The sequence below is a fragment of the Salmo salar genome, chromosome 04 (genome assembly GCF_965601325.2).
Source record: "Salmo salar chromosome 04, fSalSal1, whole genome shotgun sequence".
NCBI lineage: Eukaryota > Metazoa > Chordata > Actinopteri > Salmoniformes > Salmonidae > Salmo > Salmo salar.
This window is the reverse complement of record NC_138294.1, coordinates 19,414,037-19,439,002: the sequence shown is the minus strand read 5'-3', so window position 1 is coordinate 19,439,002 and position 24,966 is coordinate 19,414,037. Positions and strand designations below refer to the sequence as shown.

At 45.3% G+C, this 24,966-nt stretch overlaps 1 protein-coding gene across 6 annotated transcripts in view; it reads left to right on the top strand.

Annotated features, from left to right (window-relative positions):
• The window catches only part of inpp4b (inositol polyphosphate-4-phosphatase type II B), a 244,899-nt gene that overhangs the window by 150,792 nt on the left and 69,141 nt on the right, over positions 1 to 24,966 (top strand). For all 6 annotated transcript variants that reach the window (XM_045716544.2, XM_045716543.2, XM_045716545.2 and 3 more), the window contains 3 exons: positions 15,577 to 15,691; positions 19,936 to 20,005; positions 24,473 to 24,620. In XM_045716544.2, coding sequence (XP_045572500.1) covers positions 15,577 to 15,691; positions 19,936 to 20,005; positions 24,473 to 24,620 — 333 coding nt within the window. The remainder of the gene's footprint in view (positions 1 to 15,576; positions 15,692 to 19,935; positions 20,006 to 24,472; positions 24,621 to 24,966) is intronic.

Here is a 24,966-nt window from a genome sequence, read left to right as displayed (position 1 = left end):
CATTTTGTATTAGAAGTATCATCTTGTCACAAGTAGAATTCTATTATTATCCTACACATATCCTAGACAGTTGGGCTTCATTTTTACATTTTAGTAGATGCATTTAGCAGATGCTCTTATCCAGAACGACTTACAGTAGTGAGCACATACATTTACGTACTGGTTTCCAGTGGGAATTGAACCCACAACCCTGGCATTGCAAGCGCCATCCTCTACCACAGGGGACTAGACTGTAGCGTTAAATGGCGCCGGAAGAAACGGCAGCAGTTTTACGTGTGCCTAACTAATTGTGCTATGTGGTTTTTTTTTCACGTTATTTGTAACTTATTTTGTACATAATGTTTCTGCAACCGTATCTTACGACAGAAAAGAGCTTCTGGATATCAGGACAGCGATCACTCACCTGGGATTAGACAAAGATTTTTTCTTCAACAAGCAGGACGCACAGGATATACTGCGAACACCCGACAAGGCCAACATCCCCGTTATGGGCAAGAGGAAGAGACGTAGGTACAGAGGACACAGGGAGGGGTGCCTCGTAAGGATCCGCAGAAGGCGAGTGGGAAAGCGGCTGTTACCGTCAATATTACTCGTCAACGTTACAATCATTGGACAATAAATTAGACGAGGAACGATCACGAATATCCTACTAACGGGACATCAAAAACTGTAACTTCAGCTAGCAGGATATACTCTGCACAGGCTAGATACAACAGCACACTCCGGTAAGACGGGGGGGGGGGGGGGGGGGGGGGGGGGGGGCGGCGGTCTGTGCATATTTGTAAACAGCTGGTGCATGAAATCTAAGGAAGTCTCTAGATTTTGAGTATTTTATGATAAACTGTAGACCACTCTATTTGCCAAGAGTTTTCATCTATACTTTTCATGGCTGTTTATTTATCACTACAGACGGATGCTGGCACTAAGACCGCACTCAGTCAGCTGTATAAGGAAATAAGCAAACAGGAAACCACTCACCCAGAGGTGGCGCTCCTAGTGGCCGGAGACTTTAATGCAGAGAAACTTAAATCAGTTTTACGTCATCTCTATCAACATGTTAAATGCGCAACCAGAGGAAAAAAAATTCTAGATCACCTGTACTCCACACACAGAGACGCGTTCTGACCACAATTCTATCCTGATTCCTGCTTACAAGCAAAAATTAAAGCAGGAAGCACCAGTGACTCGATCTATAAAAAAGTGGACAGATGAAACAGATGCTAAACTACAGGACTGTTTTGCTATCACAGACTGGAACATGTTCCAGGATTCTTCCGATTGCATTGAGGAGTACACCACATCAGTCACTGGCTTTATCAATAAATGCATTGAGGACGTTGTCCCCACAGTGACTATACGTACATACCCCAACCAGAAGCCATGGATTACAGGCAACTTTCGCACTGAGCTAAAGGGTAGTGCTGCCACTTTCAAGGAGCGAGATTGTAACATGGAAGCTTATAATAAATCCTGCTATGCCCTCCAACGGACCATTAAACAGGCAAAGCGCCAATACAGGGCTAAGATTGAATTGTACTACACCGACTCCAACACTCGTCTTAAGTGGCATGGCTTGCAAACTATTACAGACTACAAAGGGAAGCACAGCCGCAAGCTGCCCGGTGACACGAGCCTACCAGACGAGCTAAATCACTTCTATGCTCGCTTCGAGGCATGCAACACTGAAGCATGCATGAGAACATCAGCTGTTACGGACGACTGTGTGACCACGCTCTCTGTAGCCAACGTGAGTAAGACTTTTAAACAGGTCAACATTCACAAGGCCACGGGGCCAAACGGATTACCAGGACGTGTGCTCCGGGCATGTGCTGACCAACTGGCAGGTGTCTTCACTGACATTTTCAACCTCTCCCTGTCCGAGTCTGTAATACCAACATGTTTCAAGCAGACCACCATAGACCCTGTGCCCAAGAACAGAAAGGCAACCTGCCTAAATGACTACAGACCCGTAGCACTCATGTCTGTAGCCATGAAGTGCTTTGAAAGGCTGGTAATGGCTCACATCACCATTATCTCAGAAACCCTAGACCCACTCCAATTTGCATACCGCCCAATCAGATCCACAGATGATGCAATCTCTATTGCACTCCACACTGCCCTTTCCCACCTGGACAAAAGGAAAACCTATGTGAGAATGCTATTCATTGACTACAGCTCAGCGTTCAACACCATATTACCCTCAAAGCTCATCACTAAGGCTAAGCTAAGGATCCTGGGACTAAACACCTCCCTCTGCAACTGGATCCTGGACTTCCTGACGGGCCGCCCCCAGGTGGTGAGGGTAGGTAGCAACACATCTGCCACGCTAATCCTCAACATTGAAGCCCCTCTGGGGTGCGTGCTCAGTCCCCTCCTGTGCTCCCTGTTCACCCACGACTGCGTGGCCAGGCACGACTCCAACACCATCATTAAGTTTGCACACGACACAACAGTGGTAGGCATGATTACCGACAACGACGAGACAGCCTATAGGGAGGAGGTCAGAGACCTGGCCGGGTGGTGCCAGAATAACATCCACTCCCTCAACGTAACCAAGACTAAGGAGATTGTGGACTACAGGAAAAGGAAGACCGAGCACGCCCCCATTCTCATCGACGGGGCTGTAGTGGAGCAGGTTGAGAGCTTCAAGTTCCTTGGTGTCCACAACACCAACAAACTAACATGGTCCAAACACACCAAGACAGTCGTGAAGAGGACACGACAAAGCCTATTCCCCCTCAGCAAACTAAAAAGATTTGGCATGGATCCTCAGATCCTCAAAAGGTTCTACAGCTGCAACATAGAGAGCATCCTGACTGGTTGCATCACTGCCTGGTATGGCAACTGCTTGGCCTCCGACCGCAAGGCACTACAGAGGGTAGTGCGTACAGCCCAGTACATCACTGGGGCCAAGCTTCCTGCCATCCAGGACCTCTATACCAGAGGAAGTCCCTAGAAATCGTCAAAGACTCCAGCCACCCTAGTCATAGACTGGTCCCTCTGCTACATCATGGCAAGCAGTACCGGAGCGCCAAGTCTAGGACCAAAAGGCTTCTCAACAGCTTTTACCCCCAAATCATAAGACTCCTGAACAGGTAATCAAATGGCTACCCGGACTATTTGCATTGAGTGCCCCCCCAACCCCTCTTTTACGCTGCTGCTACTCTCTGTTTATCATATATGCATAGTCACTTTAACTATACACTCATGTACATACTACCTCAATTAGCCTGACTAACCGGTGCCCCCGCACATTGGCTACCCGGACTATCTGCATTGTGTCCCGCCACCCACCACCCGCCAACCCCTCTTTTACGCTACTGCTACTCTCTGTTTATCATATATGCATAGTCACTTTAACCATACCTACATGTACATACTACCTCAATTAGCCTGACTAACCGGTGCCTGTATGTAGCCTCGCTACTGTTATTTTTCACTGTCTTTTTACTGTTGTTTTTTATTTCTTTACTTATCTATTGTTCAACTTATACCTATTTTTTACTTAAAAATTGCATTGTTGGTTAGGGTAAGTAAGCATTTCACTGTAAGGTCTACGCCTGTTGTATTCGGCACACGTGACAAATAAACTTTGTTTTGATTTGAAATGGGTGCATCATTATATGTGTTCCAACACGGGTGTATTAACGCCTATGGCTGCACAACAGCGTCCAGCGTTCCCTACCTGCAGTCAATGGAACCCAGTGGAGTGCTGGTCCGTTACCAGGCATTGCAAATCCATCAAGCCAGTAACTATCGGCAGTAGTAATTACATTCACACTGCCCTGTGTCTATTAGGGATAGGGACTCAGACCATGGCCTGTATCTGATCTAGGACCAGGTCCTCCCTGTCCGTGATGGTATTAATTATGATGTACAGGTGTGGCGAAACTAAAAGGCAAAACTGATCCTAGACCATCACTCGTGCTCCGAGATACTTGATAAATCCGGGCTCAGAGACTGTGGATTCTCTCTTGTTTTCCCATATGGACCTCAATGAAAGCCACAGTCTCTCTGGGGTGTTGTTCTGTTAGGTTGGAATCAGAGGACACTTGTGATCTCATCGACAATCCACAGTGGTTTCTAGGTAACAGAGAAGTAATGTGGTCACACTGAACCGCTACATAGCACAAGGAATGAGGCAATAGACAGCATATACCGTATACTACGTGACTGGTTACCATGCTACATAAAAAAACATAACGACTGCTTTACCACTTCCATAGGTACTGTAATCTTATGCCTTCTATAACATAGACCTTATTCAGTAATTGTGGGAACATGTTAATTATTGAATCATCTTGGTCTCTCTCACCCTCTCTTTCTCACCCTCTCTCTCTCCCCCTCTTTCTCTGTGTCTCTCTCTATTGGCCTCTGTGTGTGTTTGCTCTCTTCCCAACTTCCACAGTTGGCAAAATGAGATGCTGGTTTCATGTTCACTCAAGCATGCCATTTTAAAGGGTCATAGGTGAGTGACAACCATTTCCCTCTCTGCCTCCATCCCCGACAGCATTGGCACAGCGCTGTGCATCTAATTGGCTCCACCGTGTATCGAGAACAGTAATGTACCAGTAAAACAAACTTTGGGACTGTTTTTGTTTGTGAAGTAAAAGTCTACTTGGTTTATTATGGACAGAATGGCGAGACAATTAAAATGTGATTCGAGCAGCAAACAGCCGCGGTGCCACCGCCCTCCTACAGCCCTATCTGAGCAGCAAACAGCCGCGGTGCCACCGCCCTCCTACAGCCCTATCTGAGCAGCAAACAGCCGCGGTGCCACCGCCCTCCTACAGCCCTATCTGAGCAGCAAACAGCCGCGGTGCCACCGCCCTCCTACAGCCCTATCTGAGCAGCAAACGCTTGTCACAACCAGTTGCTGTCAGAATCAGGTTGCTGGAATTTTTCCAAGAGCAATTACGCCTAGAAACCCATCTGTTTTACGCCGGAGGAAAGAGCTGTTTTGTCAGCGCTTTCACACTTCATAAGAAAATAATAATTACGCTTCCATGTCTGCGCTCGTTGCATCCATCTCTCTCTCTCTCTCTCTCTCTATTTCAGTCAGACGTTCGTTCTCCTGTGTGGTTTTTAATTGAGGAGAAAGCAGCATTCATTGTTGAGGCCGGACGACGTTTTCTCTCTCCTGTTTTCTTTCTTTTTAGTTATCGTCTTGAGCGGATCTCGGCCTCCTCCGTGTTCTATAGTGCTTCTGAAGTGGCAGGTTTAAGTACGTTATCTGGGAATGAATGACTAAGGAGACTATTGAGCCCCGTCACTTGATTCATGCGTGGTATTCATCCACTGTATCGTGAGGAAGGTCAGTGGCTGTTCCTGTTGTCTGTCCTGACATCTCCCGCTCTCATTCAATTGTCATCGATCCACACTTGGCTTTTGAATAACCTGACGTGGAGGTAATCTAAAATAGAGTTGTCATCCCCACCACACACAGACACACGCACACACACGCATACAATCCCCAACAAACACACTCTCACTTACACACACACACACACACACACACAATCCCCAACAAACACACTCTCACTAACACACACACACACACATACAATCCCCAACAAACACAATCTCACTAACACACACACACAATTCAATCTATACACTATGAAAATAATCAAACAAGGCCTGTGTTGAGAACAGTCTGCAGGAACCTGGTTGTTTGGGGAATAGTGATTAAATTTTTTTCCTAGAAAACCAAAGTGGTAAATGAGAGTGGGTTGACAGTGCTAGTCAGGTGAAGGTGTGTGTGCGTGCGCATTTATCTTTTTGTCGTGTTTGTACATGCGTCTGTAGGTGAGTCACTGACTGTGTGGTTGGGTTGCTGTAAAGAGACATAACTATCTGCAATATTAAAGCTAATCTACCCCCCCCCCCAAAAAAAAGTTATATAAATACATAACTGCTCTGTCTTTGCCATCTTTAGAATTCAACAAGATGTCATTCCACATTACGTAACGACAATATATCTGTTTCTATTCCAATATCACCCTAACGAGAGAAACAATTCTTAGTGACAGAGATGAATGAACATGTACTCTGGCTTTAATTGTAAGCCCCACCCCTCTAAGGCAACATCACATGTTTTACATAAACCATGGAGATGAAGATAGCCCTCGACCCGAAGGGCTCAGAGGAAGAACACTTGACAAATGCTCAAGTATCTCCCAGAAACCACTTTCTCCATGTTAATGATGGATTATAGAGTGTGGACAAATGAGCTAGTCAGACTTGGGACTGCCCTAATTCTCTGGAGAGATATTACACACATATTTCACTGTACTGTACTATAGCGTAGCATACTGGGTCTTTTAAAGCATGAATTTTACATTAAAAACTACAAAAAATAGTGGGAGTTTGTTTCTGGTTTGTTCTAGTTCTCTGCAGATATCACACAAATACTTTTCTGTACTGTTCCGTAACATATTGGAACATTTTAATCATGACTTTTACATTTAGTCCTATTAGGTGTTTTTCTTGTTTAAGTCTACACTTTAACTGAGGATTTGTTAATCATGACTTTTACATTTCGACATGCTACTATTGCGGTAGTTTGTCTAAGTCTATTTTCATCAACGGGCATGAAAAGGTCACAATTCTGTTAGTAGGTTTTAGTAAGGGAACTGGAAGCCATCCAACTGCAGATCAGTCTGTCTGTACAGCGCCAGACCCGGCCGGTGAGTCCCAGTGCGATCCTGGCGACCTGTTTGAACAAACCCTGCATTGTTGTCACATTGATTGAGGCAGCTCCCCTGAGCACTAAACCCAATTATTGTAGAGACATGTAAAAAAAGAGCTCATTCATTCCCAATGAGTGTCTTTGCAACCCTCTTCAGTCCACTGCAGAGGATTCTACAGGGAGGCTGGTTTCTCCATCAACACGATCCTTATCGTAACATCTGTCCTTAATGACCATGTATCTATAATTAGCCACCATCCAGCTTTATATAGGTCAAGGATCCAACTCGGAGTCAGATATCCTACTAGGCATAGACCTATTGGCCTTAGCGTCTTCACTAGCTGTATAGTAACCCTATATCTTCCTGTATACAGTAGCAAATCTTTTGTCTGCATGACCACTCTCTCTTGCGATGCGGGACACAGTTCTTAACATGTCCTGAAGGGACTCAACCAACAAACTCCACTTCAGTTGACAAGGAGGAAATAGGAGGAGCAAAAATGAAACTAGCTTTTCTTTAGGGTCCTGCAGTGTATTTCTAGCTTATTTTTAGCGTCCCGCGGCTAAAGCTTTAGGCCTCTTAAGGGGTAAGCTAAAGTGCTTCGCTGTACTTCTGTTGCTGTCAGGTTTCTTGGTCTCTCTCTGTGGGAGTGTGGGGACTTTGACGTTTCCGTGGAACTTTCCCCTCCCCTGTGCTCTCAAGACGCCATTTCAGGGGACCTCTGTGGAGGCGAGACAATTGCCTGTCTCTTCACTTTCACTCCTGCTCTCTCTCTCTCTCTCTCTGTGTGTTTCTGTATGTGACTCTCTCTCTCCTCTCTGTGTTTCTGTATGTGACTCTCTCTCTCCTCTCTGTGTTTCTGTATGTGTCTCTCCTCTCTCTGTTTCTTTATGTGACTCTCTCTCCTCTCTCTCTCCTCTCTCAACGTTCTAGACGCCTTTGCAGCTGACCCGGCCTAAGGCACTGCATGCCAGGGCTGATGGGAAGGCCTAGCCAAGAGTGGGAGAAACCATGCATGCATCTTACTGTCCTCTCCATCGATTGGTTTGTTTATACCTCACTCCAAACCCTGATAGGCCCACTCAATCAAGACTAAAACCTTGATGCCTTGTCAGAACAGTTTCTAAACAGTAGTTTGTTCCAGTCCAGTTTCCATGCTTCATGCCTCAATGACTCAGAGACTACAGTGACCTTCGATACAAATTGAATCTTCTTCTCCCCATGTAAGGACCCTCGGATATGGTTGTAGCATCTGTTACAAGCAGCTTTATTGGGTTATAGGGGACTGCTTAAAGTGATTGCGATGAATGAATCAGGTCCCTCAGTATAGGTGGCGGTGGCCAAGCCAAAGTCTCCACTACACAGCCCCAGCAGCTGTTAGATGTCACTATGGCTCAGGGCTTTAATTGATTGGCTGGAGTCATGATTCTGAACAGCAGTCACAAAATGGCCTCCATCGGTCAGTTCAGGACAGGTGTGTATTGGTTGCTCGAGTGCTGTTGCAGCCTTTTGTGCTTCGTGAACGGGTCATGTGAGTTTAAGGAAGTGAAATGGGTTTGAGTAGAAAAGAAAATGGTTTCTCGGAGGATAATTTTTTAAAAATCATTTCCAACTTGATATTTCACAGAACAAAGAGTTGTTACGTTTTACACTCTCCCTGAGCAAATCATCTCATTTATGGAGCCATTCTTTATTGACTCCAGTTTGGTTGTAATATTCACGGTTCCTATACGTGTCAAAAACCAAGGTTCTTTCAATCCCAATACCACAGACACAAGCTGACAATATATTTATTTTTTCTTAGTATTAAAAGGGCGTTACAGGATAAAAGCAACACAGAACAAAACACAAGGACATGCCTGGGCACGCTCACACCACATGCACGCTAGAGTCCACAGTTGTTTAGCTTGGAGCGTTCGTTGCGTCGCCGCTGGCATCATGGGGTTCCGATGCAGTCGTTGCCTTGGCAGTCTCGTCGTAGCAGGCCCTCGTCTGGAGACGGTGGGGAAAGCTTCATCAGTAACGTCATCATACTGGAAACCATTGGTACGCACACACACATAATTCACCTCTTCATCCCGAGCAGGATCGCACTCAATATTCCCTCAAATTTCTTGGGGCACTGAGCAAATTTCAGGTCTGTTGTGTGCAAACTTGAACATTGTGAAAATTCTGTGCAACTTCCAGCGCGCATTTACTGTGAGCGCTGAGGCTGTACCCGATTTAAGGTACAGTTTTAACAGTGTCCATGTACCAAAGTGACCTACCATCAAAAACAATGGAGAAAATGCATCCCATAACATTTTAACATGGAAATAGTTGTTCTATCATTCAACCTACAGTAGCAGCCAATGTGTGGGGTTCAATGTAGGTCTACATTCCATGAGACTTTTGAAAAAAACATTAACCTGTTTATCCACATGTTCTTCAGACAAGGAGGTGACTGAAAATGTTGTTGTGTTTGATGCAAAAAAAACACTTTACAAAATAGAAATGCATTATCATTCCCATATCATTATTACAGAGAATCAAACAAATGTATGCTACCCTCTGCCTATGGCTTGAATAAGCTAAGTAGCCAAGTCTTAAAATACAACACTGCCCCTTTAAGACAAAAGAAATGCTCTTTACTTGATTCGTTTTTCAAATATGTCTAGAAATCTGAACGTTTGGTGCTCTTGTAGGAAGCAATCAGTCCCCTATTGCTGACTACCTGGCCTAATAACTCACTAACTAGCAAAGGAAATGATCAAAATGTGCACAAGTGGCTACATGCAGCTTTCGTTTTGATCTCAAAACAAGCACATCTACTACGGGCTGCTCATGCTGAATACACAGTCCAGTTAATGGCACAAATGGCAGCTCAGATTTGTTTTTAATGTCGCACAGGTCTGTGTAGAGTACGGCTGAGTAGTGCGTGACAATGCAATAGAATCCTACGCGTTCTGTTTTGGTATGTTGCATTGAAAGTGGCTAATATTACGTTGATTCGATCACAGTTGCAACAGTAAAGGGAAACATTGATAGTGTTAACAAGGAAAACTCTAGAACAGTGCTCACCAACCTTTTCTGAGTCAAGATCACTGAGTCAAAATGCATGCCGAGATCTACCACTCCAAGTTTTTTTTTTACATGACTTAGAAACTTGTAAGCCTATGCAACATTAACCAATTAAAAACAGTACTGTAGCAATGACTTTTGTGCAGTAAGCTATAGACCCAAAACACCATAACCGCATATTGGCTTTGCTTCAATTGCACTGCCAATGCATTGTTGTTCGGGCCATTTTTTTACAATTATATTTCAAAATTTGAGGTAGGCTATATAATCACACAGGTAATAGATCCGTGGCTGTATTACTTGTGAAGCACAGCTGAGTGAGCATACATTAAAATCATTAGCTTTTTATTTTACTGGGCTGGTGGTGCCTGCGTCTGATGCTCAGTCTCAGCGGAGGGAGAGAGCCGCAGACTCAGGGTCCGTCTTTCAACATCCCACCGCTCTCCCTTTCCTCCACTGACACTGACCAAAAAGGGACACTGTGAAGCTCGAGTCGCACCGCATTATTTCTGCCTAATGCACAAATTCATGATGTTACTCCTAGAGAATGAACAGAGAAATTGAATAATTCCTCGATTATTAAAAAAAGACTCAAGCTGCTAATAATAACAACAACGCAAGCCTGTAGATACACGTTCCTAATCATTCATTACCGCTGCAGTGCTTGTTGTAGCGCTGAGTGGAAATGGGAAGAATGCACATTTTAAAAGTGTTGAATACAAAGTGTTGACAGTGATGAGTAAGAACTTGGACATGAACTCACTCATATAAACAGAAGCTCTTTGCTGTATTCGTTGACAGTCTCTCTCTAGTCATGGTTTTAAAGGTTTTGAAATCTAACAGTATCAACTTTACTGTATCTTTCTTTTATGCCTTCTACGTTACTGCAGACACGGTCATCTGAGTCATCCGATTGGCCAGCGGTAGGCCAATAGTGCACTTTATTTGCTCTCTGGGCCCGCCAGGAAGGCAGAGTTTGCACCTTCAGACACATGAAATGGTTCAAAATGGCAACATTTCATCCACCCGGCGCACAGGGCAGCTGAATCAGGTGCACCTACCTCCAACAGCCCAAGAACAACAAAAAAATAGGAACACAAGGCTTTATCATTGGGTTTTTTACAGAAATGTTTGGCGATCGACTAGGAATGTCTTGAAGATCGACCAGTAGATAGCGATCGACCGGTTGGTGACCACTGCTCTAGAAAGTTGAGTGAAGTTCAATCTTGTGTTTCTCTCTGTGGGCTGATGTTTCTGTGCGCACAGCTTGGTCACACTCATCCGGTCCCCTCTCCCCAGACACTGTGGCTGAGCACAGCCTGTGTCCCCTGTCTTCTTCCATTGCTGGCTTGACCCTGCTGAACAATGCTCCTCAGGTGTGGTAGTTATGGCTCAGGTCCCTGACTAACACTCCTTACCACAGCTAGACAAACACTAAAAAGGAGGTTAACCAATTCAAAGTAAAGGAAGTCACTCAAATAAGGAAATAAAAAATAAAACACCACACAATAGGATACATATTTAAATCACTTCTAGGTTAATACATTCAAAATAAAGCACACATGATGGAATAAAGTAAAAGGACTAAATCGAGCGATGTGCATTTCATCACCCAGACTAGTATCACCCAGACTAGTATCACCCAGACTAGTATCACCCAGAGTTATTAGTACAGATTTATGTCACTTTGAGATATGTTTGCAAACTAAAGAAGAGTTACAAAATGAATCATCCTTAAATGCAATAAACAGCTTCCTTAATAACTAATTGTTTTGTGAACGATTCCAAATACGCGACAGGCACTTTAAAGACATACCTCAACAATTTTTTACCTCATATTCAACATTCAACAAACCATACCAGTGTTTACTTTACAAACGGCATCGAAGTTTCCCTTTTAAGCACCACATTTTTTTTGTCTCTTTAACGAAGCTGCTCTGATTTAAGCACTGTCACAAAAAGGGAATTCTGGCCAATTACTAGATGAGGACAGTTGAGCGGGGAGATCAGAGGCGGGCAGAGCAATCTGTAGATACTGTTCAATGCCAACTCCAGAACCGAGGAAGAGGAGGTGGAGAAGTCGGAGGAGGAGAGGAGCTTATTTATTGTCCATCTTTTTTTCCGGCAGCGCTCCGCAGCAGGCAGCTTCAAAGTTAATTTGAGGTCAATTACAGCTCTAACAGAGAGATTGTAGCTGCGCTGCTCGTACAACCATCCAATCACAGCTCTAACAGAGAGATTGTAGCTGCGCTGCTCGGTACAACCATCCAATCACAGCTCTAACAGAGAGATTGTAGCTGCGCTGCTCGGTACAACCATCCAATCACAGCTTTAACAGAGAGATTGTAGCTGCGCTGCTCGTACAACCATCCAATCACAGCTCTAACAGAGAGATTGTAGCTGCGCTGCTCGTATAACCATCCAATCACAGCTCTAACAGAGAGATTGTAGCTGCGCTGCTCGTACAACCATCCAATCACAGCTCTAACAGAGAGATTGTAGCTGCGCTGCTCGTATAACCATCCAATCACAGCTCTAACAGAGAGATTGTAGCTGCGCTGCTCGTACAACCATCCAATCACAGCTCTAACAGAGAGACTGTAGCTGCGCTGCTCGGTACAACCATCTTGTCAGGAAGACAACTTCTGTTCGCGCGCTCGTTTGATTTGAACCAACCTCTCCTTAACCTGCCTTTAAGCTATAATGGTAATTATCACTCTCTCTCTCTCTCTCACACACACACACACACACACACACACACACACACACACACATAAACTGATGTCAGAAAACTGTGAAAGCGTGGTATTTTAAAGATGCCAAGTATATGACATATCACCCCCCCATCCGTGTGCAAGCTACAGTCTGTACAACTATGACATCATCTCCCATCGCTCCCACACACAAATCAATTACCTTAAAGACGTTCTCCAGCTATTTGTTTTACTTTTACTGTTGAAAAGCCATATCCCAAATATACATACAGTGAAGTACACACACTAAATGGCAAAAAAAAATGTTTGAGCAAAATTCGTTTTTTACACAACTGCAAACTTCAAGGAGTAGGGCACTCAAGGAGTTGGTCTGATGGGGAGATGTGATGTCATTGTCCTCTCCCCTTTCTTGAGGAACCATACAGAACAAGAGGATACCTGGACCACCTATTGAGATGTGCCTTTTGTGAAGTAAATCACGTGATAAATGATCTGCAAATGAGACTGTTGCAGGAATTTACAGCCTTGCATGGAGTAGGACTTTAAAGCCTACACTGTTTAAGTGCAATGTTTCATTATGGTAAGGCACTAAAGCAATCTGGAAAGTGTACCTAGGTGGGCCACTGTAGCCCCGTTGCAGTAACGGTGGGGGTCTGCTAGCTGTGCAACAGGTGTTAAAAAAAACGACATGCTCATCTCATTTTCTCCATTGTAAGCCGAGGGAACGAGCGGCTCGATCTGGACTGACCATGTTTACTCAAAATCAGGGTGACTTTCCGGAATGTTCTCTGTGTGGTGGAGAGGGGGATGGGGGATGAGTGGGAAAGGAGGGAGAGGGGGTGGGGGGGTACCAAGAAAGATAAACACTGAAGCAGATGTCTGGCATGGGTCCTGGGACTCATCAACAGTCTTATATCTCTCTGTGTAGCAAGGGACCACCGTGTGCAAATGAGTCTCTGAGTGAGGACGCCGCTGCTGCAGTTCCCCGAGTCCCTCTTCAGATCAGTCTCTTCTCCCTCTCCGTCCTTCAACTCACTATCCCTCCCTTCCTCTCCATGGGGTAGCATCCCCTTCTTTCTCTCCCCAGGCCCAGAGTACCTCTCCAGATCCTTCTCTTCTCCCTCACCATCCCTCTCCTCTCCTTCTCTCCCCGGGGTGTCATCCCCCTCTCCTCCCCCCTCGCTCTCTCTCTGTCCCTCTCGGACCCCAGGCTTTGGCTGTGATTATGATATCCCTTAATTGTCCACTGGGAGTGGGACCAGGCCCATTAGCGCTAGATCAATCTGACTGGGGGATTAGATCACATGCTGCTAGCTTAATACCCAGGGACAATTGTTCATTTAAGTGTGACGAACTACTGCTGGCAATGGATTTCCCATCAGATCATGATTAGAAAAGTAATTGGGGCTCCCTAATATGAGAACGGCGGTGTCTGTTTTGTATCTGTCACTGAAGGAGGGAGAGGGTGTGTAAACACAGTGATTTGACCACAATGTGCTGGGGTTACACGAAGCAACTTGGACGCAGCCATGTTGCTTTTAGATTGCTTTATGTAACACCCCCAGCAACTGATAAGCAATTCATCTGCAACTTGGTGGCATCCAGATCAGTTGCAAACTTTTCAACTTTTGTGAAACTCGTTGCAAGCAACACAATCAAAACGAATGCTTTTGTCGCGTGATCCATTCGAAGGTACAGAACTCTGACCCAGTTGTCATGTCAACACAGCTGTCGCTCGCGCTGCCTGTTCCTGCCGGAACCGCCATCAAGGTTGATAGAAGCGACATAATTAGTTAAATGGGAGCTGTATAAATAGATTTTGGCATCATGGCTAGTAAATTTAATTTAATTTTTAAAGTAAACCCAGACCAGTTTCAACTAGCTAGCCTAAGCTTAGTTAGTTGCTAGCCTAAGCTTAGTTAGTTGCTAGCCTAAGCTTAGTTAGTTGCTAGCTTGGTTAGTTAGTTGACAGCTAGCTAGGCAGCTAGAACAGTGCTGGCATTTTCAATTTGCCTTGCTACATTGTACAGACAGCATTTTTTCTAAATCATTAACGAAAAGGTTCGATCAACAAATGATTTGTGAAAATCACAATGAGGTGATTTACCCAGTAAATGACTGGGAGTTTACATATGGAGTGTGCAACTTTTTTTAATTTTTATAGCGTATTGAATCCCAATGTAACGCAACAGATGCCATTGGTTTAGAAATGTCAAACCACATTGTTGCATGCCATTTCAATGGTGTTTCAGTTGCTCAGTGTATCAGCAAAGTTGATTGAGATGTCACTTGCAACTGCAATAAACATTTCTTGAGAAACTCCAGCCTACAGTCTCTCTTGACCTCTCAGTCTCTGTTCCTCACCACCTCTTCTTTACTCCATCTACACCTCTATTCTCTGTCCTATTGGCTGCTCCATCTACACCTCTATTTTCTGTCCCATTGGCTGCTCCATCTCCACCTCTATTTTCTGTCCCATTGGCTGCTCCATCTACACCTCTATTTTCTGTCCCATTGGCTGCTCCATCTCCACCTCTATTTTCTGTCCCATTGGCTGCTCCATCTACACCTCTGTTCTCTCTCCCATTGGCTGCTCCATCTACACCTCTGTTCTCTGTCCCATTGGCTGCTCCATCTACACCTCTATTCTCTATCCTATTGGCTGCTCCATCTACACCTCTATTCTCTGTCCCATTGGCTGCTCCATCTACACCTCTATTTTCTGTCCCATTAGCTGCTCCATCAACACCTCTGTTCTCTGTCCCATTGGCTGCTCCATCTACACCTCTGTTCTCTGTCCCATTGGCTGCTCCATCAACACCTCTGTTCTCTGTCCCATTGGCTGCTCCATCAACACCTCTGTTCTCTGTCCCATTGGCTGCTCCATCAACACCTCTGTTCTCTGTCCCATTGGCTGCTCCATCAACACCTCTGTTCTCTGTCCCATTGGCTGCTCCATCAACACCTCTGTTCTCTGTCCCATTGGCTGCTCCATCAACACCTCTGTTCTCTGTCCCATTGGCTGCTCCATCAACACCTCTATTCTCCCTCTCGCTTCTGCCCTTTTTTCTCTCTCGTTCCCGTAGTTGACACTGTCCACTCTCCCCCAGGTCTTCTGATGGTGTGTTGGCGGTGGGGACAGTGTTGGTGAGCCGTGTGAACATGGGGGAGATGGAGGAGGGGGACGTGGATCACATCACGGCCGACGTGCAGCAGGCCCAGAAGGTGAGGACGTGTGTGTGTGTGTGTGTGTGTGTGTGTTTGTATGAGAGTCGTTCCCCTCCAGATGTCTCGGCTAGAACTAATGCTTGCAGGATTAGTCTGTCACTGCTCAAGTGGCCCAATGAGATTCATCAAGCCCTTACAACCCTTTGTGTGTGTGTGTGGGGGGGAGGGGGGGGTAGGTAGAGTGTGACGAGAGGGCGAGAGTGGGATAGGGTATCTTAGACACTGCATATGTTTATCATGTGTGTGCGTACGGCGTTTGCGTGTGTGTGGGGGAGAGAGAGAGAGCGCAAGCCAGAGAAGCCACAGGCTTAGACAGCCTGAGTGCTGTGTGTGATTATGTGCACAGACAAAGAGAATTAGAGAGAGGGAGCGTCATACATCCTTCTATTTGTGTGGGATAGTCGGCTAAACCCAGTTCCCCGTAGCCTTATAGCCTTCCTACGAGACTCGCCTCGTCTGAATGAATGGCATCTCCCTTGTGAGACCATCCCACCTACAATCAACTATGCTAATCCACCACGACATGCTACACTGCACCATCTGAGAAACACAGGAATGAGAGCGAGAGAGAGGAAGAGAAAGAGAGAGAGAGCCGATGTCTTCTTCTGAGATCGCCAGGTACCTGAAGAGTGCTCAAACGTCCTCCCAATGGGGTGTTTTCACACCAAAAACAAAGTTTATGTATGTACTTTACCTTCATTTGACTAGTTATTACACCCAATGGGAATATTTAGTTTAGTCTAAAATATAATAATATGTGTAGCATATAAGCACTGTACTTGCAACAAGATGTCACTGTCTCACTTCAGTTTTGAACGTTTGTTTAGGTTTAGGCATTCATTCCGACTGGTTAAGGTTTAGGATAATGTTAAAACAGAAAGAAAATGAGTGCCTAGCACTGGGCTTGATCCCGCGATCCTCCCAACCTCGGTCTCCATCCACAATGCCCTAGCAAGCCGCGAACCTACCTGATGGTAATAGGCATTCACACTGCCCCTAGTGGATGGTATTGAAGGCATCTCCCGACATCCTGCGGTCCCGGACAGACGTGGAGTACTGAAGTTGATCTGGTGTGACCTGGCTGGTGGTTGTACATGTATGAGGAGGCAGTCAAAATAGATCTGCGTACAGTAGAAATGATCTCTTTCTGAGAGGAGATAACATAACTCTGTAGCATAGGGTGTTCACTGACCCACTGTAGTCTGTTGACACTTCTCCTCGTTGCAGCAAAATGACCTTTGGTGTGTGTGTGTGTGTGTGTGTGTGTGTGTGTGTGTGTGTGTGTGTGTGTGTGTGTGTGTGTGTGTGTGTGTGTGTGTGTGTGTGAGACCACTGTGTGTAAGTCAGAGTCACAGAGAGTAGTCTTATATAATTGACTAGGGCTCTAACATGGCTGTCTGCCTCTGGGTCCTGCTCTCTTTTGATGGTGTAGGTTGTGTGTGTGTGTGTGTGTGTGTGGGTGGACAATTTCTCTTAACGTTTACACAGCAATCTTTGTATTGTTTTTCAGTTAAAACTGTAAGAAGAGTTGAATAAAATTCCACTTGAATTCACGATACAACTGTGCTGCTGCCAGCAACAGTTGGGGTCTCACGGTGCGTCCCTCTCAGACGGTTTAGTGTTGCACCCGTCCTACCATCGCAGTACCTCAATCCCACCTCGCAAAGTTAGCATTTCCTTCTCATTTAACTTGTCAACGTATTGCCATACAGGACTTCACTGTTGTCGCTTGCCTTTCTCTAGAGAGTTGACTCCAAAATAATAGATTGCATGTTGACTCTGGATGTTGATTCGCATTTCTGAGTGTCAACATTCCTAAAATTCTGTATTTTTGGAATGGAGGAGGCTGATTTTAGCTGCCGTACTTCTGAGAACACTAACACTCGCATCTTTCATAGCGAGCTAGCGAGGGACGGAGAGAGAGAGAGGGGAGGGGCTCAATATAGGGCCGTCGGCCACCAGGCACACAGTCAGAACCGTGCACTAGGCCTATCTATCAGCTATCAAAAGCTGTATCTTGCAATGGAATGCCGTATCTTGCTATTTCTTAGCTTGCTCTCACATAGTCACACACTGTCTCTGTTCGCTTCACGCTGTTCACACCGTGGTAGCCAGCCAGGGCACCAAAACAGGGGAAAATTTGAGTCTTGCTCTTCAACGCTCTTATTTGTTGCTGAAATTGACCCACTATGCTATTTACTTTCTCCATCTACGTAAAAGACAACATTTGTTTTTCAGTTAGGGATTTTAATTAACGTTAAGGATCCCAATTTAGTTTCAACTTTTTAGCGTTTAAATGTTCACACCCCTAACACTATGCATGATTATGTGATTCATAGACGCCACTGAATGGAAGTGTTACTGAATGGAAGTGTTACTGAATGGAAGTGTTACTGAATGGAAGTGTTACTGAATAGAAGTGTTACTGAATGGAAGTGTTACTGAATGGAAGTGCAACACACGAAAATGGAAATGCAATTATCATGTGGAGTTTCACCGAAAGTCGCAATCTCCTGCTCAGTTCCTCTGGCGTGAACAGAGCCACATCATATCGTATGGAGTTTCACCCCTGCTCAGTTCCTCTGGCGTGAACAGAGCCACATCATATCGTATGGAGTTTCACCCCTGCTCAGTTCCTCTGGCGTGAACAGAGCCACATCATATCGTATGGAGTTTCACCCCTGCTCAGTTCCTCTGGCGTGAACAGAGCCACATCATATCGTATGGAGTTTCACCCCTGCTCAGTTCCTCTGGCGTGAACAGAGCCACATCATATCGTATGGAGTTTCACCCCTGCTCAGTTCCTCTGGCGTGAACAGAGCCACATCATATCGTATGGAGTTTCACCCCTGCTCAGTTCCTCTGGCGTGAACAGAGCCACATCATATCGTATGGAGTTTCACCCCTGCTCAGTTCCTCTAGCGTGAACAGAGCCACATCATATCGTATGGAGTTTCACCCCTGCTATGTTCCCCTGATGTGAAGAAATCTACCTTGTTTCTCTATGTTCCCCTGATGTGAAGAAATCTACCTTGTTTCTCTATGTTCCCCTGATGTGAAGAAATCTACCTTGTTTCTCTATGTTCCCCTGACGTGAAGAAATCTACCTTGTTTCTCTATGTTCCCCTGACGTGAAGAAATCTACCTTGTTTCTCTATGTTCCCCTGACGTGAAGAAATCTACCTTGTTTCTCTATGTTCCCCTGATGTGAAGAAATCTACCTTGTTTCTCTATGTTCCCCTGATGTGAAGAAATCTACCTTGTTTCTCTATGTTCTCCTGATGTGAAGAAATCTACCTTGTTTCTCTATGTTCCCCTGATGTGAAGAAAGCTACCTTGTTTCTCTATGTTCCCCTGACGTGAAGAAATCTACCTTGTTTCTCTATGTTCCCCTGATGTAAATGAAGCTACCTTGGTTCACTATATTCCCCTGATGTAAATGAAGCTACCTTGGTTCACTATATTCCCCTGATGTAAATGAAGCTACCTTGTTTCTCTATGTTCTCCTGATGTAAATGAAGCTACCTTGGTTCACTATATTCCCCTGATGTAAATGAAGCTACCTTGTTTCTCTATGTTCTCCTGATGTAAATGAAGCTACCTTGTTTCTCTATGTTCTCCTGATGTAAATGAAGCTACCTTGTTTCTCTATGTTCTCCTGATGTAAATGAAGCTACCTTGGTTCACTATATTCCACTTTTTTTCGCAAAAGTAGCAGTCCTGGTAGTTGGTACCTGCTAAAGTGTATTTCTGATGGTTTGTCAGCCTCTGCCACTGACAGAGAGGCACTTTGATGTCTTGTCCCACACGCATCATCAAAAAGGGACATTCAGCAGCTGTGATGGGAAGATACTCATTATCAAAGGGGACGGTGACAAACACATGGAGCGTTCTTGAATGACGGAGGGTTGGTCTGTCTCTGTCTGTCTGTCTGTCTGTCTGTCTGTCTGTCTGTCTGTCTGTCTGTCTGTCTGTCTGTCTGTCTGTCTGTCTGTCTGTGCACCTCTGTGTTTAGCTTCACCTGTCGTTTACCTCCTGCTGTCCAAAAAAACACTGAGCTTAATTAAAATGTATTTAAAGAGCAAGACATGCTGAACCAACAACATGTCAAGCTAGACGTGGCCGCCCCGCTGCTCAGAGAAAAGCGGAGTTAAATGTACATTCATATGTGTGTGTTTGATGGTGGAGACTTGACATGTACATGTAAACATTAAACATCTCTCTCTCTCTTCTTTCCACAGTGCACCTTAGTTTGTGAGTCATCACAGGCAACCCCAAACGACAAAGATAATAGCCCCCTGACGGGTGCTGGTAAGTTCAACTACGCTTCTTCTTTCTACCTTTAAACACCTATAATTTAACTGCTGACTTCCATCGTCATGGCAACCCTGTAATCAGTGGGAAGAGCTTTAAGGCTAATTTGATCCCCCTTCCTCCCGTCTCACCAACCACCCCAATCTCTCCTAGTGAAATGAGTTTATTACTGAAAAGGTTTATCTCACGTTTTTTGGCATTTTCCCTTAAAAAAAAAAACTATTTCACCCCTGTAATTACCATGACCTAGTGTTACCCCCAAAAGCAGCTTGAAATTGACAAAGTGTAATAAAGTGATACATTAAGTTAACCCCCACTAGACTTCATGGTTTTCTCATTGGAAAGTGCGCCGCCCTTGACTAACCTTCTCCCGCCAAAGAGATTTGAAGTCTCAAATGGGGCTACCCATTTTGATTAAAGAATTCATATTATTCATTCTCAGATTAGAACGGGAAGCCTTGGTTTAAGTAAGTAAAGGGAGGGAGAGCCAGTTGACAGTGGAAAAGGTGTGAGACTAGGCCAACGTTGGCTCTAAAGGAATTCACCACTTTGTAACCTTTTATTCGTTATCTACAGCACCATACCAGTGTCTCCAATGACATCATAGTGGGACCTTTTCTTCTTTTCTATTTGACTACAACATTTAGAAAATGCCATTTTCAAACATCTAGACACTGGTATGGGTGCAGGACAGAACTAATATGATGTACAAAAAAAATATATATAAAATGGTGAAGTGCCCATTTAAAGGAGGTTTTTATATCCCCAGACAAGGTGAAAGTCCGTCTGCCTCCCTTGGCTGCTCCAGTCCTGGTTCTGTATCTGTTCTTTGTGGACTGGCTGGAGAGGCAGACAAGCGGAAGCGACGCCACGTCGATCCTGTGATACCAATTAAGGGAGAAGCCCCCGAATGGCGCAACACACTTCGCTTGTTACCCGATCACTGGGAGCAGGGAGAAACTAGCAGAAACACCAGGAGTGAGAAAAAGAGAGAGGGAAAGAGGGAGGAGAAGAAGAGACTTGAGAAGGTCACTGCTCCCTGCTGTGTTGGGAATATATAGTCTTTCTTTCCCTTTTCTTATCACTCGTTCCTCTCCAGAGGGGAAAAGAAACCCTTCTGAGTTTCCAACTCATCCTCCTCTTCTTCTATGCTTTTTTTCTTTCCCTTCCTCATTATCGTATCTCGGTACTTTCTAGAAAGTCTTATCTTCATCTTTTTCTCTGTCTCTATTTCCGTCCTCAGCGTGTGTTGGTATGACTTTCCTTGCAGCTCTGTTCTCTATACCCGTCGTCATTGTCACTATCTGTCGCAATTAGCTAGCGAGAGGCAGGCACCAGGGGGCTGTGCCACCCGCCTTCCTGCGCGGGGTGGGTTGCAGGAAGGCGGGTGGCACAGCTGCGTCCCATCACTATAACACGCTCCCCGCAGACTTAGAGAGATTGACTAATGCAATTTAGCCCTTCACTTGTATTACCTTTCAGAGAGGGGAGAGCGGAGAAGGATGCATACACACACATGCACACAAGCACACACACAATACACACACACACAGGAGGGGGGGACGCCCAGGGAAGAAGTAATTTCCTTAAGAGGTGTGGGGAGAGGAGGACGGAGCAATCTGATTGGCCTTCGGATTAGCGTGGCGGCGGGGGAAGGTCAGAGGTTAATCTGCTCCTTCGACCGTGTCCGCTGCAAGGAGGAAGTACCAGTCATCCCTTCATCTCGCTCTCAATCCGTCCCTCTCACCTCTCCCTCTCTCTTTTTAATTCCGACTTACTCTTTGAAATGCCCTCTAGAATCCTGTCTCTCTCCACACAGCCGCAGCAACGGTGGCATTTAATAATACGAGATCAAGCTCTCCATTTCAAATCATAGCTATACTTTTTCATTTGATGTAATCATGAATATAATGATTATGAAAAAAAATGATGGCTTAAAAGCTGAAAGGGCCCACCTCGGAGGAGGTTTCCGCACCTATTTCGAGTATTTCCTGTCCTAGAAAGAAGATCCGTGTTTAGGTTCCACCTCGATGACTGACGCAGGCTGCTAATACATATTCAGGAATTGGGGGTGGGAACGTTGTGGTGATTTCCAGGTGTAGCAGAGAAATAACAACAAATAGGCCACTGACTGACAGCTGTCAGTGTAATTATTTAGCATGCTAAGCTAACCTTAGCCAGCTAATGAAAGTTGTGAAAAGTCTATTTCTACTGGTGTGGGAGTTTAACCCTTTCTTATTTTTCACTTTTCACACTATTGTGTTGATTGCCGACCTCAACCGTACTCTACCAGATCAGATATCATCTTTTTCACATGGTCCTTTCTAGCCTGGTCCCAGTAACTATGGTGGATGGGCTTGGCTCTAGTCTGTCCTAGCCAACCTTCCAGGGGCCCGATTCTTACCTCTCTGACTGTCCTTGACACTGAACTGAACACCACATTACTTCCCACCAGTGGCGGTTCTAGACCATTTCAGCTGGGGGGGCCAAGCTGGGGCCAGTTGTACTGTTAGAGGGACCAGTTACATTAGACGTTATTGTTGTCATATCGTTTTCTTCACTGCATTGCAGGCATTAGCAGGCAAAAGACCATGTTCATTATGCAGATGCATGTTGTACGATACTGTTGTGTTCCGCCTAAAGCCGTCCCTCTAGAAAATGTGTGGGTTAAATTAGTGTTCCGCGTTGCCACTGTCTAATAACGGATGTAAAAAAAGAACGATAGAAAAAATGTGTTATGTAAAAATTATTTCATACCCCACATTTAGGGGGGCCACAAGGGGTCCAAAATTGTTGTCACAGGGGCACTGGCCCCCCCTGTCCCCCCCTCCCCAGAACCGCTAGTGCTTCCCACCCCAGTGCCTCTAGTAAAAGTCCCCTCTGACACATTATCCTCCAATTAGAAGGTCTCTCCACTGCCACACCGCCCCTCGTTGTGCCGGACATCACAAGGTTGTCACTACACTTTCCAACGCTCTGTTGCCTTCTGTATGGGACATGGGACCCGGAATAACCAGGACAAGTGCTCAGAATAAGGCCCTGACATTGAAAAGGGATGACGGAGTGAGGGCGAGTCTCTGTATTGAATTCGCACCTTGGAAAGTAAATGGATGGCAAATGGGTGCATATGGTAACGGGGCCTCCTCTCCTCTTCTCTCCCCTCCTCCTGCCTCCTCTCCTCTCACCTCCTCTCACCTCCTCTCCTCCTCTCCCTACCTCTCACCTCCTCTCTGCCTCTCCTCCCCTCCTCCCCCTTCCTCTCCCCTCTCCTCCTCTCTCCTCTCCTCCTGGAGTTGGACTGACATTACCACTGTTAGTTGGTTGGCTGCAGCTTCACAAGGAAGAGGGGAAGTGATTTTCTTTTTGAAAGGGAGGAATAAGTGCTTGGGTCACACTTGTGATTCCCAACCCTCGGTGCCGTGTAGCTTTTTTGGTAACATTACACATCTTGAAGCCTCCGTCTTCAATGGTGAAGTCTCTTCTTCTACTATCGGAGCGCTCCAGCTTATTACTATTGAGTGACTTCCTTCTAGAACGCTAGCGTGGCGTCTAAGAAAAGGAACAACGGCAGCGAACTGCGGGTAGCTGTTTGAGGCGTACGCCGTTTTCCGGCTTTCTCGCCCAGCGACTGCCAGCACACTGATAAGAGTATTAAAAGCTGTTTTTTGGTTGCCGCATGATTGCTGCTAATAGCCACTCTAGGAAGAAAAAGGAAGAGGAGTGGAAGAGTTGAATTTGAATGGGGTTTAATAGGAGAAGATGGTGAGGTAAAGTTTGGGGAATGAACCATCTTCCCTTTCCTTTACTGCTCTATCATAAACAAACAATTCAAATGGGAATCAAATCCAATGAAGGAATTGTTGAATAATTTAATGGGCTGACCTGAGATCTCTTATATTCTTAATTTTCTAAGTCTTGGAGAGGGAGAGATGGAGAAAGAGCGATAGAGAGAGAGAGATGTGGCTCTTGGAAGATGAGGCAAGCAACAACCTTATCTATCGCAGACGCTGTTATTGATTATGGGATTTCATTTGCAGCACATGCCACATGAAAATATGTTTTTTGAAGGGTTTGAGTTTTGTCTTTGGGTTTTTCCTCTGTATCAAAGTTTGTTTAGAACCAAAGCACATTGTCTGTTTGATGTTTGTGAAACTTAGAAATGTCTTTGTAATCATTTTCAGTATGTTGTGATGGTTGATACTGTGTGTCTCTCTTTCTCTCTCCCCCTTCTACCTCTCTCCCTCTTTATCCCCCCTTTACCACCTCTCCCTTCCTCTTCCTCCCCCTTCTCCCTAACCCTCTCCCTCCTCCCTCTCACCCTCTGTCCTTCCCCTCTCACTCTCACTCTCTCTCTCTCTCTCTCTCTCTCCCTCTTTCTACCCTCCTTCTCCCCTCCTTCTCCCACTTTCCCTCTCACCCTCCACCTCCTCCCTCTCTCTCTCTCTCTCCCTCCCTCTCTCCCAGTCTTTAAGAACCCGGTTTGTAAGGTCTACAAGTTCCAGACGGTGGATAGTGAATGGATGCTGGTGAGGGAACAGATGGAGGAGTGTACTCTGTCCTTCAGCATCCCCAGACAGCTCCTCCACCTCTACATCCAGGAAGACATGAGGAGGTAAGAACCCATCTAGGATCAGTTTAGCCTTTATGAACCACTGGGAGGGACAAAGCAAAACCTGACCTTGGAACAGTATTACATATGGGATAATGACTTGTCTTTATAAGCACAGTGATTTGTGAGAAGGTAAACAGCAGCTGATCGAGGATCAGGTAAGGCCAAACTTAACCACTGGGAGGTAGGCATCAACACTGACCTCGGATCAGTGCATAGGTAGATCACAGACCTAAGATCTATTGTAACAGCCTTACTATAAGCCTAAATCTAACCACTAGGAGGTACAGTGCATTCATTTGAATAGGGACACTATAGCTCTGGGCCTGCCTACATTAACAGGCCTATT